General features: G+C 37.3%; 1 protein-coding gene across 1 annotated transcript in view; it reads right to left on the bottom strand.

The window, feature by feature from the left end:
• Positions 1–5356: 5356 nt before the first annotated feature.
• Positions 5357–16720, bottom strand: part of VWA2 (von Willebrand factor A domain containing 2) — a 38772-nt gene continuing 27408 nt past the window's right edge. The window contains exons 8-14 of the mRNA XM_063307204.1: positions 14880–15012; positions 12833–12888; positions 11460–11567; positions 9697–10275; positions 8138–8689; positions 6712–6834; positions 5357–5875 (exon numbers count right to left, since the gene is read on the bottom strand). Of these exons, the coding sequence (XP_063163274.1) occupies positions 5844–5875; positions 6712–6834; positions 8138–8689; positions 9697–10275; positions 11460–11567; positions 12833–12888; positions 14880–15012 (1583 nt within the window). The 3' untranslated portion in view covers positions 5357–5843. The remainder of the gene's footprint in view (positions 5876–6711; positions 6835–8137; positions 8690–9696; positions 10276–11459; positions 11568–12832; positions 12889–14879; positions 15013–16720) is intronic.

The raw sequence follows: 16720 nt of genomic DNA, 5'->3' as shown, positions 1-16720 counted from the left end.
GTAGGTTTGAACTCTGCCATCATGTATTTCTAGAAATAAAACAGTACTTATAGCCCAGCTTCATTATCTCAGTTATTTTAGCTAGATGTGTTCATTTTCTTTCACCATTCTCCAAATCCAGTAAGAACTATATTTTTGACCCACAGATACATACCTAAAAGTTATGGGGTTTTTTTCATATAACTTCTGTATTTAACACAGAAAATGCCTGATAGTAGGCTATATGTAATTTGCACTTCAGGATTGCAATGCAATTATATGTTGGTATATGATTTGTACAAACATTTTCAAAAGTAAATGTTTTGATTTCACTTCTCATGAAGTACTTTTCCAAAACTTTGCAGTATGATTCATTTCAAACTTAACCATGACCACCTTTGGTTAACTACATTGACCGTGCAACAGCAACTCTTTTGAGAAGTGCAAAAGACATTACAGAGGGAGCAGAACAGCTCCAAACAGCTTTGTACAACTCTGCAAGTTAATGCAACCACTAGGGAGAATAGAGCAGCAGGAGTAATGTTTGGTAGAGTATATCTGTAGTATACTTCTGCAATTTTGCTGCAAAATTAATATACCCCCTTTTTTTCTTACCTAGAAGCTGTGTATTTTTTGAGCAAAGGGGGAAAAATTCAGTTGAGAGCAGTGATACTGACAACCATATAACCATAACTAAAATAAATAAACATGTACTTTTAGTTTAAAATGAAGGTTCTCTTGTAAGACCTTCTGACTAAATACGCTTCCAAACATACCTGCCCTTTACATATATCTGCTGTGCTTATCACCAATTTTCCCAGCATGTAAACCACTGGAAACATTCCATATCTGAAGTTACAGGAGATCTATAACTAAAAAGTAGCAAGGGCTGCTCCTCAACAAATCTAAGAACTGAGTTCGTAGTGAAGAGAGAATTTAAATTACTTCTTAAATTGAAATCTATATTCAGTTTTAAAATGTTTGTCTCAATGATCTTTGTGATCCTTGAGATAATGCAATTTGTGGGGGGTTTGATCTCTGAAAATCAAATGCATTTATTGATCCTGAAATATAAGCATGTTGCACAGCAAAAGGAGAGGGGAGAAAAAGGTTTATTTGGTGTGTATACATTCTGTATTGTTAACCCAGAAGTGTTCCCCGCAGGTGGATTTTTTTGAGATACGGGATTCCCTTGGAAATCTAACCAGAAGTTACCTATTTGGAAGTCTCTGTGGTCTGTGATCTGTACCGTATTAAGGAAAATCCTAACAAACCTCTAAATATTCAGTGTGAAAATGATAATAACCATAGTACCATGAGCACAGTTTTCACCTGGAATGCACTTCACAATGCAATACTTTCATGGCCAAGAGCCAGCCCAGCCATTAAGAAGGGTGCTGTCCCCTCCTCAGGTTGCAAATGCTGCAGGACTGCAGAGCTGATCGCACAATTGCTCCACTTGGTTGGAGCCCTAGAAGCAAAATAACCTCTCCGAACCTGACCTAATCTGCTCTCTCCTCTATGACGAGAAACCTTTGTTTGCCACTCCTGCACACAACAGAAAAAAATGTGCCACCTTCTCGTTTCATGTAACAGATTGTCTCAGCCTGAACCTGCTTCAATTTATTGGACACACTTTCTAATCAAATCCATCTGGAATCCAACTGGAGGAAACCACAGCATGGCTCTAGCGAGGCAGAGAGAGAATTGCTATGAAATTGGTACTCCTACAAGAAACGAATTTTTGTTGGCCTGACTCGAGATCAAACCTGCTTTCTCTGTGCTCTGGTGTCTTTGTATTCACTCCTAATGTTGTTATGAGTCATTGGTATACTTTTAAACAACACTTTATGTTCTCTTTCCACACAGTGGACCTACATATCAAATGACTGCAGCATGTTAAACATTTATTAAACATACCAGCATGAGTTGCTGATGCTTTAGATCTGCAAAAGCATTGATCAAGCAACAATGACCCCTTGTACTCCTTTTTCTCCCACATATGGGAAATATAACAAGTGAGAAAGAGAAACACCTTCAGAATCGGCAGAGAAGAACACAGTGAGCTTAGCGGCTGCATTTTTGTGCAACAGAAAATGTTCGATTCATTGCTTGTAGAACAACAGGCAGAATTTTACTAATAGTGCCATTTCTACAGTAAAAGGAAGACTTTTTAGCTAACTTAGGCTGAAATCCTAAACCCTCTTGGTGATGAGTAAACCTACACTGACTGGGATTTACTTCTGAGCAGACATATAGGATGGCAATGCTACATTGCAAACCATCTAGGGAAGTCTAAAATAGATTGGCAGCAATTACAAAATAACTTTCCTTCCAGATAATTCCTGAGGGATTTCTTGCCAAATAATGTTCAGAATACTTCTCTCAACCCCTTCCCAACACTGCTCTGGTTCTGTATCATCTGTATTTATACGTCTCCCACTAAATCAGCGTTTCCTAACCTGATCACTTTCTGATGACCTTCAGTGAAACTAGGAAATTTACTACCGTTAGCTGTAGCCGCTAGACTTTATTAGGCAAATGCTTTAGCACAACTATTATTTGGAACAGCTATCGCTCCATATTCTTGTTGGAAGTCCTGGCAAATCCAGCATGCCTCATTAGCATGTGAATTAGCATGTAAATTGAGTTGTCCCACAATGCAACTCTGAGGAAGCTCTTTGTTGCCACTCCCGCTTCCTCTTTCCTCCTCCTTTCACCATCAAGCAGGCAGCATGAATGCTGCTCTCTTCATCAGGGCCATGTGCTTGGGCCTTGATGAAGGATTCTGTCCCTTTCTTCCACAAAGCTCTTGGGCTGAGAGTTTAAGGCAAACTAAGTATTTAGAAAGAAAAGAACAACAAAGGAACTTCATCTTTTCCACCAAGATGGATGTGACAGAATAACAAAGAATAGTCAGTAAGATTCTTTTTTACTTCTTAACCTAATCTGTCTAAGCATGTAATTCTTTAAGCTTGGGAGGGCTGAATGTGTAAGATCAGTAACCTGTGTTTCTCTCACGTGGTCATTGAAGCTATCTAAGATAATTTTCTTTTTCTGTGCCAGCTTCTCAGCTGTGTTATAAGCTCTGCTCCATTTCATTGGTTCTACCAGGCCACTGAACTGGCTTCAATTCTAACTTTAGTCCGCTGGAATCTGTTCAATCCAAATTCCTTAGTTCTATGCTTGGTGCTTCCAAATGCATCGCAAATGCAGCTCTTAGGCTAGAAACAGGCCAGTTCAGAGTAGAGAAAAGTGTCTGGCTAGTAATATTCAGTGATTGGCTTAAACCTACCTATGAGTCCACTGGGCTGCGCTACTCTGTTTTCAGTGATACCTTCCAATCCTCTTAAGCAGAAGCTCCTTTTGTGTGGCCTTTCTCAGATCATTTTATGTAACCTTGGCTGGTTGCAGGCTAAGAAACTGATTGCCAAACCATTATTCAAAATTAAGCTGCAGTATTATTTGAACTGACTTCCCAGTTTTTTTAAGTACCAAAAAGAATTAACCAAAGAGGCATGGCTCCCTACATTTACTCCCTGACCAACTCAAACTACCAGAGCTCACTAATGCCCTCCCCTTCAGCACCGTTACAGGAGAGAAACTGCAGCCTCCCTGTGGCTCTTCATCTCTGCCCCTGTGGCACACAAGAGGTCGGATCCATAACACATGTTTTTTTATATTGCAGCTTTTATGCAACTTTGCATCAGGATCTTATTTCTTCCTTTCTAGCAGCAATACCAGGAGAATCAGCCAGTTACCATGTTGAATTCCTGCTTACTGATAAGGTTTTTATACAACCTACAACGCTGCAAAGTTTTGTAACCTAGCAGCAAGGTTTTGGCAGGGATGCCACAATAAGATTTAAGAGGGATCCTTGCACATGCTTATTTATCTATTTTGACTCTTTTTCCCCCTTTTTATCGCATCTTTATTTGCTGGCCATAATAAATAAAAATGGATTGATTTACTACCATTTCAGATAATGGTAGAGGCCAGCAATTTAGATGATTTTTAAAATGGGAACAAATTCGTGGAGAATGGGTCTATCAATACTACCAGCAAACTACTCTCTACCACCTCTGGCCTCACAGACGGTGTATTTTAAATATCAATTGCTAGAAAGCAACAGTGAAAGAGTGCTATATCCATCTTTTCATGCTTGAGAGTTACTTCAAAGCAGCTTTGGGTTACTATATGACACAAAAAGCTGGACCAAATAGACATGCCCTAGATTCTCACCATAACTTCTATAAATTCTGGCTTTTGGCCTTTAGTCTAAACATATTTCAGAACCATGAAAGTTGTTTTAGTATCTTCAGTTGCAGAAGCATTTATAAAATCTAGGGACACCATATCTGGGCTGAAAAAATTCAGATGATCACTAGGTAACAGCATAAGAACAGTCTTCTTCTCTTTGCTGCCATTTAGTGGTTGTCTAAATTTCACAACCTAGGTATGGTATACCTAGTTAATGTCATAAAACAAATTTCAAGATAGTGGAACAGTTGCAATTCACAGCTGTACAAAGGAGCTTTGGTTTGCATATGGAGAATGAAACATTTTATACCTATTACGACTATCATGAACCATGCCTTCTGCTCTTTTTCCTCCACAAGAATACTATTTTAGGATGTGACATAACACAGAGTACATTTCTTTGTTACCTTGGGGATGGAAGATAAGCAAAACTAGGAAAAGATTACACGCTCATCTAGACAAGGGGGCATATGTGAGTAAATTCACTCATTTGGCTCCTAGCTTGCTCCCCATGTAAGTTTCAGTATATACTACAGAAATGTTACACAGACAGTGTTTGTTCCCTTAGCTGCAGTTTTGGCATGCCAGCACTGAGCAGTCTCTTCCATTATAATGCAAGGAAAGCACCTGTCTATCCAGAGGGCCTCTTGGGCAATACAACTCTGCACCTCCAACTGATTGATTAGATGATAAATGGCACTATGTATAAAAGCATAGTACTGACTTAGTTAATCAAATTATAATAAGAACAGGACAGAGATAGCCACAGATACCTCCTTTTAAAGCTAATGGTAAGCTTGGCATGGTCCAAGAATGCCAAGAAATGGTTGGAAATGGGACTCCAATTTATTCCTGCTTTAGCCAGAGGGATAGAACTCATTAACTAAAGGAAGAAAACAAAAGGAATTGCAGTTGGAGTTTGGAAGGAAGAATGGAACAACCATGAAAGCAACATGGATACAAGCCATTGTCTTTGGTGTGTGATGGTGGGTTTGCCTATCTAAGATACCTAATTTTATAAAAAACCAATAGATCTGGAGCCAAGTGAAGGGCTAAAATGTGCCTCAATCATGTTCATCCTGTATATTTGTAAATAAACAAGTATTACAAAATCAGCCTTCCGTGATCAAATCTGGATAAGCACTGAGTGCTAAACTTCTCACCCCTTGTAGGATACTGGGTCATACCCTAGCAACATAAGTATAGCTTTAGTAAGCCATGTCAGAGCTTGCCAAGTTTACTACCTGCAAATTTTTGGATTTATGGCAATCATTATATAGAAGAAATGCTGCTCCTGTTGAAAAAATGTTAGTGTATCAAACATAAATATGCAACATAAAAATATACTAGATATTAGTCACCTTATTTTGGATTATAACCAACAGATTTTGTGCAAAACTTTTGTGCTTAGAAACAGAGTATTACTTGCAAATGTATATTTCAGTTCCCTTGTAGGCATGATTTCAGTAACTAAAGGTAGAAGTTCTTTTGTCCATTTTAGTGCATCTAGTCCATGTGTCTTTTTTTTTTAAATGCTGGTGAGTTCTGTATAGCAGTCACCAACCATCTCAATTTAGCTGAGCATGCATCATTGCAGGATGTTGTCATGATTGTGAAGTGTCACTCCTCTGCATTCCTGTATTTTAAAAAAGGAAAAGTAAGGCTAATTATTATTTCTCACAGCAAAGTACTGAGTGGCTATTCTTTTATGCATTCACAATGTTATTAATTTGTTAACAAGAGATAGGTTACAAGATCTGTTAGGAGCCTTAGAAAGAACAGTACTTTAGAGACACATGGATTTAGGTGGACATGAGCTATGTTTTGCATACTGTTCTCCTTTGTGATCAAGTCTTCAAAATATTAAGAAACCTCTTTACTAGAATAATGTTGCATAGCTGGTATAAAATAAATGGGCAAGGTCATCAGTTTTCAATGCATCAGCCACCCAGGAGATGAACGTGGGCCTCCCCTTGAGTTTCTCAGGCTCTTCAGAGCAGGTGATTGATGCATTCTTCACAGACAGAACACATTGTTTGTTTGTTCAGATGCACTGGCAGAAATCCTGCTGCTCAGCAAAACTAAATGAAAAATAGCCAGTGCTTGGTCTTTTAGACTGTTATCAAGTTACCACACCTACTCTTTTGGAATAAAAGCCAACAAGATCTGAGCAAAATAAATACAATTAAAATCAAATAATGTACACTTTAGGGAAGATTATCATGAATATATTAATTTTACTACTTTTAAAGAATACCATTGTATTGTTCAACATTAAATACAGTATTAAATCTTAATTCCAAACCCACACATCCCTTTTAGAAATGACAAACAAAATGAAAACTCATTTTCTATTTTCATAAATAGTTTCCTTCCTTTTTCTGGGTTACTGGGCTGAGATGAGGTCAAACAAATAATTAAAGAGGCATGGAATATCTAACAAAAATGCCTGTTGATCCAGGCGATCCATACTGTTTTCACAATGAGGTCCTTCCCAGCCTTGGCATTGACACCAATAGTTGCCATTTTCAGGAATACAAGTTCCATAATTCATGCAGGGGTTAGGTTTGCAGATATTTACTGACATTTTGGCTTCTGTAACAGAGAAAACAGTAAACCATGTTGACTATCTGGACACAAAAACCTCTCATTTCTCAAAGCTGCATACCTGCCATTTCGTTGCATGTGTGGTAAATGGAAATCAGTGAACAGACCTTTTTGTGTTGAAGCAACACCTAATGTGACATTGGGTACTGGAACCACAGCTGGCAGAATTGCCAGCCAGGATCTGCAATTTCTGTGATATACAGAAAAGCAGATACATCTGGAGGGCTTAATTGCCTTAAAGAAGAAAGGTCTAGAATCTATCACAAATCAAGAGTTTTTACCTTAAAGACTATTTCTATTCATTGGTTTAACTCAGCACAAAGAGTCCAAAGCAATCTTTTATTGCTGAATAAGGATTAGTGTTAACTCTTATTTATGGCACATTTTTCAACTTAGAATTATTCTTGTTTAATATCTGCTATTTATGAGTCATTATATTCCCTTCTTTCCCACACAGGATCTGATAACCTATTACAGGTGGTCCTTGTTTAATGACCACTCATTCAATGACTAGTTGCACTTGCAATAGCACTGAATGAGTAGTACTTACAACCAGTCCTCAAAGTTCTGGCCATTGCATCACCCCTGCAGTCACGTAATCATGATCCAGGTGCTAGACAATCGGCCTGGATTTCCAACTGTCACAGCATCCTGCAGTCACATGATAGTGATTTGCAACTTTCCCTGCCAGCTTCCCACAGTAACCGGGGACTGCCAGAACTGCAGTTGATAAGCAGCATGGTCACATGATGTCATGCTTTACAACTGCATCAGTTAGTGACAGAAATTCCAGTCCCAATTCCATTGTTAAGCAAAGACTGCCTGTATCACCATCTACAGTTCAATCCTATAATGGACATTGCTTCAAAAACAAAACATGCTTATCTTTAAAAGAAGAAGGCATTTTATCAATTGCCACAGTCATTCATTGTTTTATATCTTAGCACAATCCTAATTTACTTGGATGAAGTATAGAACATTTATCACTGTTTTTATTTCAGGTATGTTTAGAAGGATTCAGTAATTATTTCAAAGAGATGCTTGCTGGATATGAAGAAAGTTAAATCTGGGTCTTCTCAAGTAAAAATAAACTCTATGTTTTCAAGAAAAAATGGTTTAACACTGAATCGGATTTATCTTTATACTTCTTTCTCATTATACTTCTGTATTTTAGTGCCTCAGCTGGAAGTTTAAAGCTGACCTGATCAATCTGACTGAAGCATGAGATATCTTAACAATAAATGTTGCTGCAATTGTTGGCTGTAAAAGGGGAAATCAAAATATGCCTTACCTTCACACAGTTTTTCAACGATAAAGTCTTCATTATGTCTGAGATCTTCATAAGAAGAAATCCTCACTAGATTATTATAAGAACCTGCAATCCTCAACAATAAGCCCATTTGTACATATTCAGTCACAATGATAAGAAGTGATATATCATTATTGCGTAGCTGCTGAGCAGGGACTACAGCATCCTCCACTCCAGCTTTGCTTGTGAGGACTACTACAATTTTTTTCACACCAGGCCTTGCTCCTTTTTGGATAACCATAACATCATCATGAATATGAAGCAAGGCACTTCCAACTGAGGCAGAGCCACCCACAAAGGGAGCTTGTTTGATGACTTCCTGGAGAGCTGAACTAGTAATATGTGCATCCAGTCCAAATACTGTTTGAGGCCTTTTACCAAAGACAACAAGGCTGACTTGTGTCACATCCCTATTGATGTCAAACTGGGAAGAGAGACTGCTGACAAAGTTTTTCATCTGGGCAAAGTTAATCCTTCCAATTGAGGCTGAGGAATCCAGTGCAAACACCAAGTCCAGAGACTGAGATGGACAGCCTAAGGAGGAAGAAGTAGATATCAGCTTTTTAAGAATATGGCTCATTCATGTGGATGCCTACAAGTCTCCTAAGGCAAAGTAAGGAAATTTCATTTAAGTAAGGTTATTTTGGCAGTGAAAGGCATCCACTGCAGATTTCCCATTAACAAGACTGTTTCCATCAGCAACACAGGGAGAAGGTGATTTCACTTCCCTTTGTAACTTATTCAATGTCCTGAAAACATGCACATAAATGGCAGGACTTTCTAGACCAGAACTGGGAAAGAGCAGAGGAGACCACAAGGGTGAGGGAAATGTTTTGCCATACAAATAAGTTTTTGCTCATAAAAACTTGGATTTCATCCAATATTTTGGACTAGAGGTTATGAATCTAGAGATCTAGAGATATCACAGGAGGCTGAGTTAACAATAAAACAAAACAAAATCCATATCCTGTAGTAGCTCAAGTGTTGCACAAGGGAGAACTGAGGCTTCAGTGAATTATGAAGCTTACTCAACAACTCTTTGCCATCCATCACCAAGTAATTTATGTCAGAGTGCTGCTGGAATAAAAGGGGAAAAGGAGGACAGTGAATGCCTCTCTGAACTCTTTGGAAGAACTGGGGAACAAATATAACAAACAGAATTAAATACTTTATTTCATGTTTAAATCAAAATTCAATTTCAAAATAGCAAAAATGATTTATTTAAATACACCAGGATTCAATAACTTCAGAGTCTAGAGATAAAAATCTAAACTGGTCTGTCTGACCCCCGACTAACAACAGATTACTAAACTGACAACAGCATCATGTATACCTCTCAAATAGTTTAGGAAACAGTGAAGTCTTTTTTATTCATTGATAAATACAATGTACATTAATACACTGTAGTAGCTTTGTTCCCATATTACCTGTCTTTAATGAATTGGAATGTGTACAGCACCCAGCAGGAGCCTAAGTGACACTGAACCAATAATAAATATTGAAATAACAACTGATATGGTATCTTTATCTTGAACTCTTACCTTGGCTATCTATGCTGCAGATCTTTCTCTGTAATTCAGTAATTTTATTGAATAGATCTTGAGGGGTTGAGTAAATAATTGTCCTCTTTGGATTCCCTGTAATCTCACCCAGTTCTCCTCTTAAAAACTCATTGCCAATTCCAATGAGGGAAATACCTTGACTCCTACTGAATTTAGCTGCTTCTACCACTGAATCCTCAGCTTTTGAATCTGTGAGCAATATGACCACATGTGGAAGATCATCAGGGACATCAGCAAAGATTGGTACACTCTTAAAGCCATGTTGTGTAATAAATCGTAAAGCTTTGCCAGTCAAGGTGTTCCCTCCATTGAACTCCATGGAATCAATTATCTTCACTAGACTGAGCACATCACTGTAATCCCCAATTTCAGCAATCATCTTGACATCATTGCTATAATGGGCCATGCCCACATTTCCTTGAGTTTCTGTACTCCACACTGCATGGAGAAACCTTTTCAGGAAAGTTTTATAGCGCAAGAATCCCTCAAGGGTGGTGCTAGATGAACCATCCACCAAAAAAAGAAGATCCACACTGCATTCCAAATTTATCTTTGGTGCTGTTTAATGAAATAAGCAGAAGGGAAGAAAAATAAATAAATAAATAAATAAATAAATTAGAAATGCAAAACAAGAATCTTCTAAAATAGAACACTGTATAACTTATAGCTATCATTAAGGTAGAATTTCAGATCTGCCAGCTTTTAATTACAGGAATATTTAATTACAAGATGTAACCTAGGAAGGGTCCAGAATGAACTAAAACTTAGTTTACTGGCAAAACATAATAAATTCAAGTAAGGCATGGGATTTATTTGATTCAGTAGTTTATTTAGGTTACCAGATCATGAACCACAGATGACAGAAACGTTTTCCAAAATTCAATATAAATAAAAGCATTAGAACATACATATACATACATACATACTTACATACACACAGACACATATATATATTTCATTCAATCGTGTCCAATTCTCTGAGACTGCCTGGACAAGTCTCTGCAGTTTTCTTGGCAAGGTCTTTCAGAAGTGGTTTACCATTGCCTCCTTCCTAGGGCTAAGAGAGAGTGACTGGCGCAAGGTCACCCAGCTGGCTTTGTGCCTAAAGCGGGACTAGAACTCACCATCTCCTGGTTTCTAGCCTGATGCCTTATAACCACTACACCAAACTGGCTCTCTTAAGATACATAATTAGAAACTGTCTAAAAGATCCCCTGTCAGTTTATGTATAAATTTCCTATACAGGAGAGATTTGAAAGATGTAATTTGGATACTTCATATTAATAACTGCCACTCTCAAAATTCCCCTTTTTAAATAAAGTATAAATCAAACAAATCACACAGAGAAACATCATTCTTATTGACTACAGAAGATCTGGGTAGATGGCTCCATCCTATACAAACACTGAAAGAGGAATAATTGTTTTGCTTTTTCAGTGGGAAAATTAAGTCAACATATGTGGTATCCTGATTTAAAGGTTCCTGGAGATGATATATAATATGATACAATATATGAAATATATGGTATTTCACTTTTGGGAACCTTCAGACATGATATCCCATACTGTATGCTAATTCTTGGTGATGGTGGTTTAAATCAAACTGTCCAATTCTTAACCTCTCCTGCTTTTCCTCGTTAGAGAACAAATATAATAATGATAATTGGAGATTCTGCAGAAAACAGACTGATGTTACCAACACATTAAAAATAAGATTCCAGTGCCTAAGAGGAAACAATGTACCACAGTTGGGATCTCCTCCAAATCCCACTGGGCAGACACAGTGGTAGCCTTCTAATCCCTGTTGAATACAAGTGCCTCCATTCTGGCAAGGGTGGGAATCACAAGGATCTAAATTAGGAAATAGAGATAAAAGGAAACTATTACATTTTTTTCTCTTTCAATTGCAAGCAGAACTGACCTCTAGAAAAAACAATCACATTTCATATTATATCTAACTAACGTCTATCACTCCATCACTCCCATTTCATGTCTATCCAGGCATTTCTTGTAATTTGATACTCAACATAAATTCAAGAATTAAAGACCTTAGCACTATGAAACTGTGTACACAGTGATTGTCTCCTTGGAAGCAAGATAGCAAAAAGGTAACACATGGATACATTTATTGATCCATACAATTATTTTCATTCTAAGCCTAATTCAGTTTGGTTAATAAAAGGGTAATGACTGAGGGTGGATACATTTTGAAGGTAAAATTTGGGATTTATTAATTTCTTCAGTATTAATATTTATAGCATGATTAGAGAAGCTAAAAGGAGAACCTGTAATTCTTTTCACTATAACAGTAAAAATATGTATGTTCACTCTTGAGTTGAAGGAACATAATTTATAGATCAATTAAGGACCTAATACACAAATCAACTGAAACTGATTGATATTTTTTATATATAAACAAAGGATTTGACTAAAATAAAGTAAGATTGAAGAATATACATGAGGGAATCAAGTTCTGAATGTTTAAACTTGATTTCAATGTTGTGACAAGTGAACAAATAAGGAACTTTGGTACCAAGTCTAATTTACCACAGTAGTGTATGTGTGTGTCACAGCAATGTCTGTCTGCAGGAGCTTGAACATGGAATATACTTCTGCTTGATAAATTGGTTCCTTCTGTCCTCAGAACATTTTGGATCTAGTGGAGGAACCCCACTGGCAGAACAGAAGAAGAGCCAATTTTCATTCATTATTGCTCTCTCTAGTGCCCTTGAATATTTATCTTTGTGCCTTAGTAGTTCGGGGATTCTCTAGAGCAGTATTTCTCAAACTTAGCAACTTGAAGATGTGTGGATTTCAACACCCAGAATTCTCCAACCAACATGCTGGCTGGGGAATTCTGGGAGTTGAAGTCCACACATCTTCAAGTTGCCAAGGTTGAGAAACACTACTCTAGAACTATGCAACTCTAAACTAGAGGGACGAAGAAGTTTGTGAAAATAATCTTTCTCTTTCTTTTGAGGGAAACATTCAAATATTACTAATGGAAAAATACCTTGGATCTGATCTAATGTGTATTAATGGACGGACTACTTTATTCATGCTATTACTTTTATTTTGAAACATCTATAATAAGCTTTTAGAGGTCTATGTCTTACCTGAGCATGTGGTTCGGTAGCATTTAGATGGATATTTGATGAAAGTGTTCCTCCAGCTTAGTTAAAGAAGCCAATATTAAAGAAAATGAAACTTGGGTGAGTTTGTATTTGAAAGTAATGAAGCAGGAATATTTAATTTAATTAATTAAAAATCTACAATATAATCCTGTATCACTGTTCAGAGTTTTTAAAACAATAACTTTCCCCCAACTTTTAAATCTGCAGAGTTTCTGAAAAAAAAATCTGGAAAATTGGAACAAAATAGCATTTTAAAGAAGTGCAGCTATTTAAATCTCCGGTCTTCTAATCCCATTGATCTTGGTATCACAACTCATGTCCATCATATACACAGTTGTTGCACCCCAAGAAATCCAAAGTATAGTTATTAATACAAATTTCATGTTCTAAATTGTTTATTCTAACAAAACAATTCTATGCCAATTCAAAATACTTTCTTTCTCTAAGGCAATGTTAGTTCTTCTATGACTATTATCTATTTGCAGGTTGTTGATTTTGTTTTCTGAAAAAAAGTTGCATATATGTGCTCTTTTCCAACAGCCTGCACCAGTCTACAATATTGATAAGACGTACATTAAAGCAGAAAATCTAAAAAGAAATACTGCATGCTTCCAAACATTCTTCGGATGCAGATACCACACAAACAAAAGATGCAAGGATCCATTTTCTTTTCAGTGATGAAACTTGAAAATTCCTGTTTGAATGATTTGAACCTGCAACTGTTTTCTTTACAGGCATCCTGTTGGCTTTTCATGTATATTATGAGGCTCTACTCTTACTATATACGATAATTTCAAATGAGACGAATCCTCATCTCAGAGCAAGAGGAACTTCCTTAACTTCCTGTTCCTGACAGTTTGCAGTCTTCACATTTAAGATTACAGTATGCTCATCCTGTTACAGAAGGAACAAAGAAGAGATATTTTCCTGATAATGATTGAGTTCTTATGTGGCATTAGTGACAATTCTATAGCACTAACAAAAGAGCAGACTGAGAAATTTTTCTTCCAACCAGGAATCACGAAAACATCCAGAGAAATCTCAACTATGTAACTCGAACAATCTATTTGTGAGCCTGGCTATGTCTCTATGCCTGATTACCAATTGTAATCTGTACAAATAATCTGTACAATGTGTGAATGTCCAATGGAAGAAAGGCATATTAATCAGACTGAGAGAACCTCTTGGTTTCTTGACTGACTTGGTTTCTTAACTTTGCAGCAGTCCTAAATTGAGGTTTTAGACAAATATCTTTGCCTCTGTTGGGTCTGTACAGAACTGAGTCTTCGATTTTCTTCACTGCATCATCATTTTTTAACTGTTATATTTAACTTGAGACCATTTCTAGAGAAATGGAAACAGATACAACTGTCTTAGCAAGCTGAAAAACACTTTCTTTAAGCTTTCTCCTATATCTTCCTTCCTTGTCTTTCACTGTGTATTCATGTCTCCAACAGTCAGCAGCCTCCCTAGCTTCCAACACTTTGATTAAACCCAAGGGAAGATTTCCCTAAAGGATACTGTTCCTATGGGGCTGTCTGCATATCAGGAAGTGTGAGCAGCTTAAAATGCTGCAGAATGATGAAGAGTTGTCCAAATGAAAAAACAAAACAGCACCTTTTGCCACTTTGCTATAATAAAAAGCTATGCTATACCAAGAGGCATTTTAAATCATTTCTAAAGAACCAATTAATGAGTCAGAAATACAGAAATCTCCATCACAGGGAAGAAAACTTCCAAATAATTGAAAACTTTCAAATAATTGAAAAACAAATTTATGCACAATAGATGCTGGAACATTAGGCTAAGTTTGCTCTATCTGCCAGGATACTTGGAGCACTAGTAAGGAAGAAGGAGCAAAATATTTTTGAAACTCATACAAAATTCATTTTTTGACTTCACAGAATGCACTCTTCATATGCCATGAGATGAACAGAGAATATATCAATTCATCTCCCATTGATCTCCACTAAAATTTGTGGGATAAAGCATGATGTATTTTAAGGGAATGAGGGTTAAGCTGACTTACTTGTAGAAAGGGCAGAGCGATGTGCGTACAACGTTACTGCTTTTTGATCCCTTCCAACAGAAATAGTTTCCAACCAGCTCTTTTACTCGCTCAAGCGTTTTGCGTTCACAGGGGTGAGATTCAGCCCTGCAACCTGGTACAAGAGGAAAGAAGTCCAAAGAAGTATTGATTGAGTAGGATGAGAAGCTTAAGCACACCAAAATGGCAGTGTAACAAAGCTGAAGAGCTTTGACTTTGCATGGATAAGTCAGGTTTAATAGCTTTCATTTGTAATGAAGAGTGTCAGGTAACATCTTGGGAAAGACGTTTGCCTGAATTTCTGGGGAGCAACTGCCAGTCAAAGCAGGTAAGACTGGATTTGATGTCAGGTAGGCTGATCTAAAGCAATTTTTAGTGTTTGATGATTGGGCACTTTGTCCCTTGGCAAGTTATTTCTCTGTTTTGCAATAACATTTTGATTAAATGTTAACAAAAGGCTAAGTAGAGGGAAAGGATAGATTACTTACTGTGTAAGTAATGTGTGTGTGTATATGTGTGTGCATGTTATACCTTCAAGTCAGTTACATAGTAGGGCTATACAAAACGTCAAAGTCAATTCAATCAAATTTCAGAATTAAATCAACTTTCTAAACAGAAAAAAAATTAAATCAATTAGGAAAATCAAATCAACTTGATTTGCTGAATTAACTTGAATACTCAAATTATATCAACAATCCAAATCAAATCAGTGTGCATACCCTTATTTATACAATTTCAAACTGGACTTATATATATTGGGGAGGGTCATATTTTTATCACAACCTTTTCCAACATGGCATTCTTCTGGTGGATTAGATTACAGCTCCCATTATCCCCAGAACAGTAGTCTGAGATGATGGGAGCTGTAGCCTGATACAAAGGAAAGCTATTGTGATAAATTGTCTCAATGCCTGGGGAGGGTATCATTACAATTGCAGTCCAGGACATCTGAAAAGCACCAGCTGGGGAAGAAAAACCTAAAATTCCCCTAATAAAACTTATTCTGAAACAAGCAGGATGACTTCATTCTCACCCAGACCTATGTCTAACAACCCTCCCCAGAATCAGTCTATCTTTCAGACTGCCTGTTATATTTTCTCTTTTTTTTAATGAAGTTTGTTTTCATTTCTTTTTTATTATTTTAAGGACTTGATTTATTGATACTGAGTTTCTTTAAGATTGTCAGTTGCTCTGGGCTCCTCTGGCAACAAGAGCGGAATAGAAATAACAGTCTTGCAAGAACTGAAATTCAGATAAGCTCTTAGCTAAAAGTAGGGCAATCATCTCTATTTCTGTGGGTTTATCACCAACAGTAGCTGGGTAGTCAGATTTAGGGTTAATGTTTATGTTGTCTTTTTATATGTGTACCGAAGCAGTCAGCCAACTAACAGCTGAGTGTCTTGCCAAGATCCAGGAAAATGCAATTTACAGTTGCAAGAATGAATCGCCATTTATAATGGATTAAACATTCTGTACTCCTGCATACTGTAACCTCAAAAACTGGTACGCAACTTTTCCTTCATTATTGAGCTTTACCTCCTCAGCCATGTTGGCTCCTTTACTACAGATTTTAAAGGGTAAGTTGGGAAATGGAATGGCTGCAATGGCTCATGACTTGAGCTGCTCTGCCAGAATTTCTACACCCCTGTCTGTTGAAGAGTTCAGAGCCAGGCATCACAGGCACACAAACTGGCCCCTCCTGTGCTGCTGTAATGGTCCCACTGCTACCTGGGTGGGGGAAGACGCATCTGGCACCTTTCAAGCAGGGCCCATCAATAACCATGCTTGACATATCTTCCCATTGTGATTGCATGGAGGATATC

This window comes from Candoia aspera, chromosome 6 (genome assembly GCF_035149785.1).
Source record: "Candoia aspera isolate rCanAsp1 chromosome 6, rCanAsp1.hap2, whole genome shotgun sequence".
In the NCBI taxonomy this organism is placed as follows: Eukaryota; Metazoa; Chordata; class Lepidosauria; order Squamata; family Boidae; genus Candoia; species Candoia aspera.
This window is presented reverse-complemented; position numbering and strand designations above follow the sequence as displayed.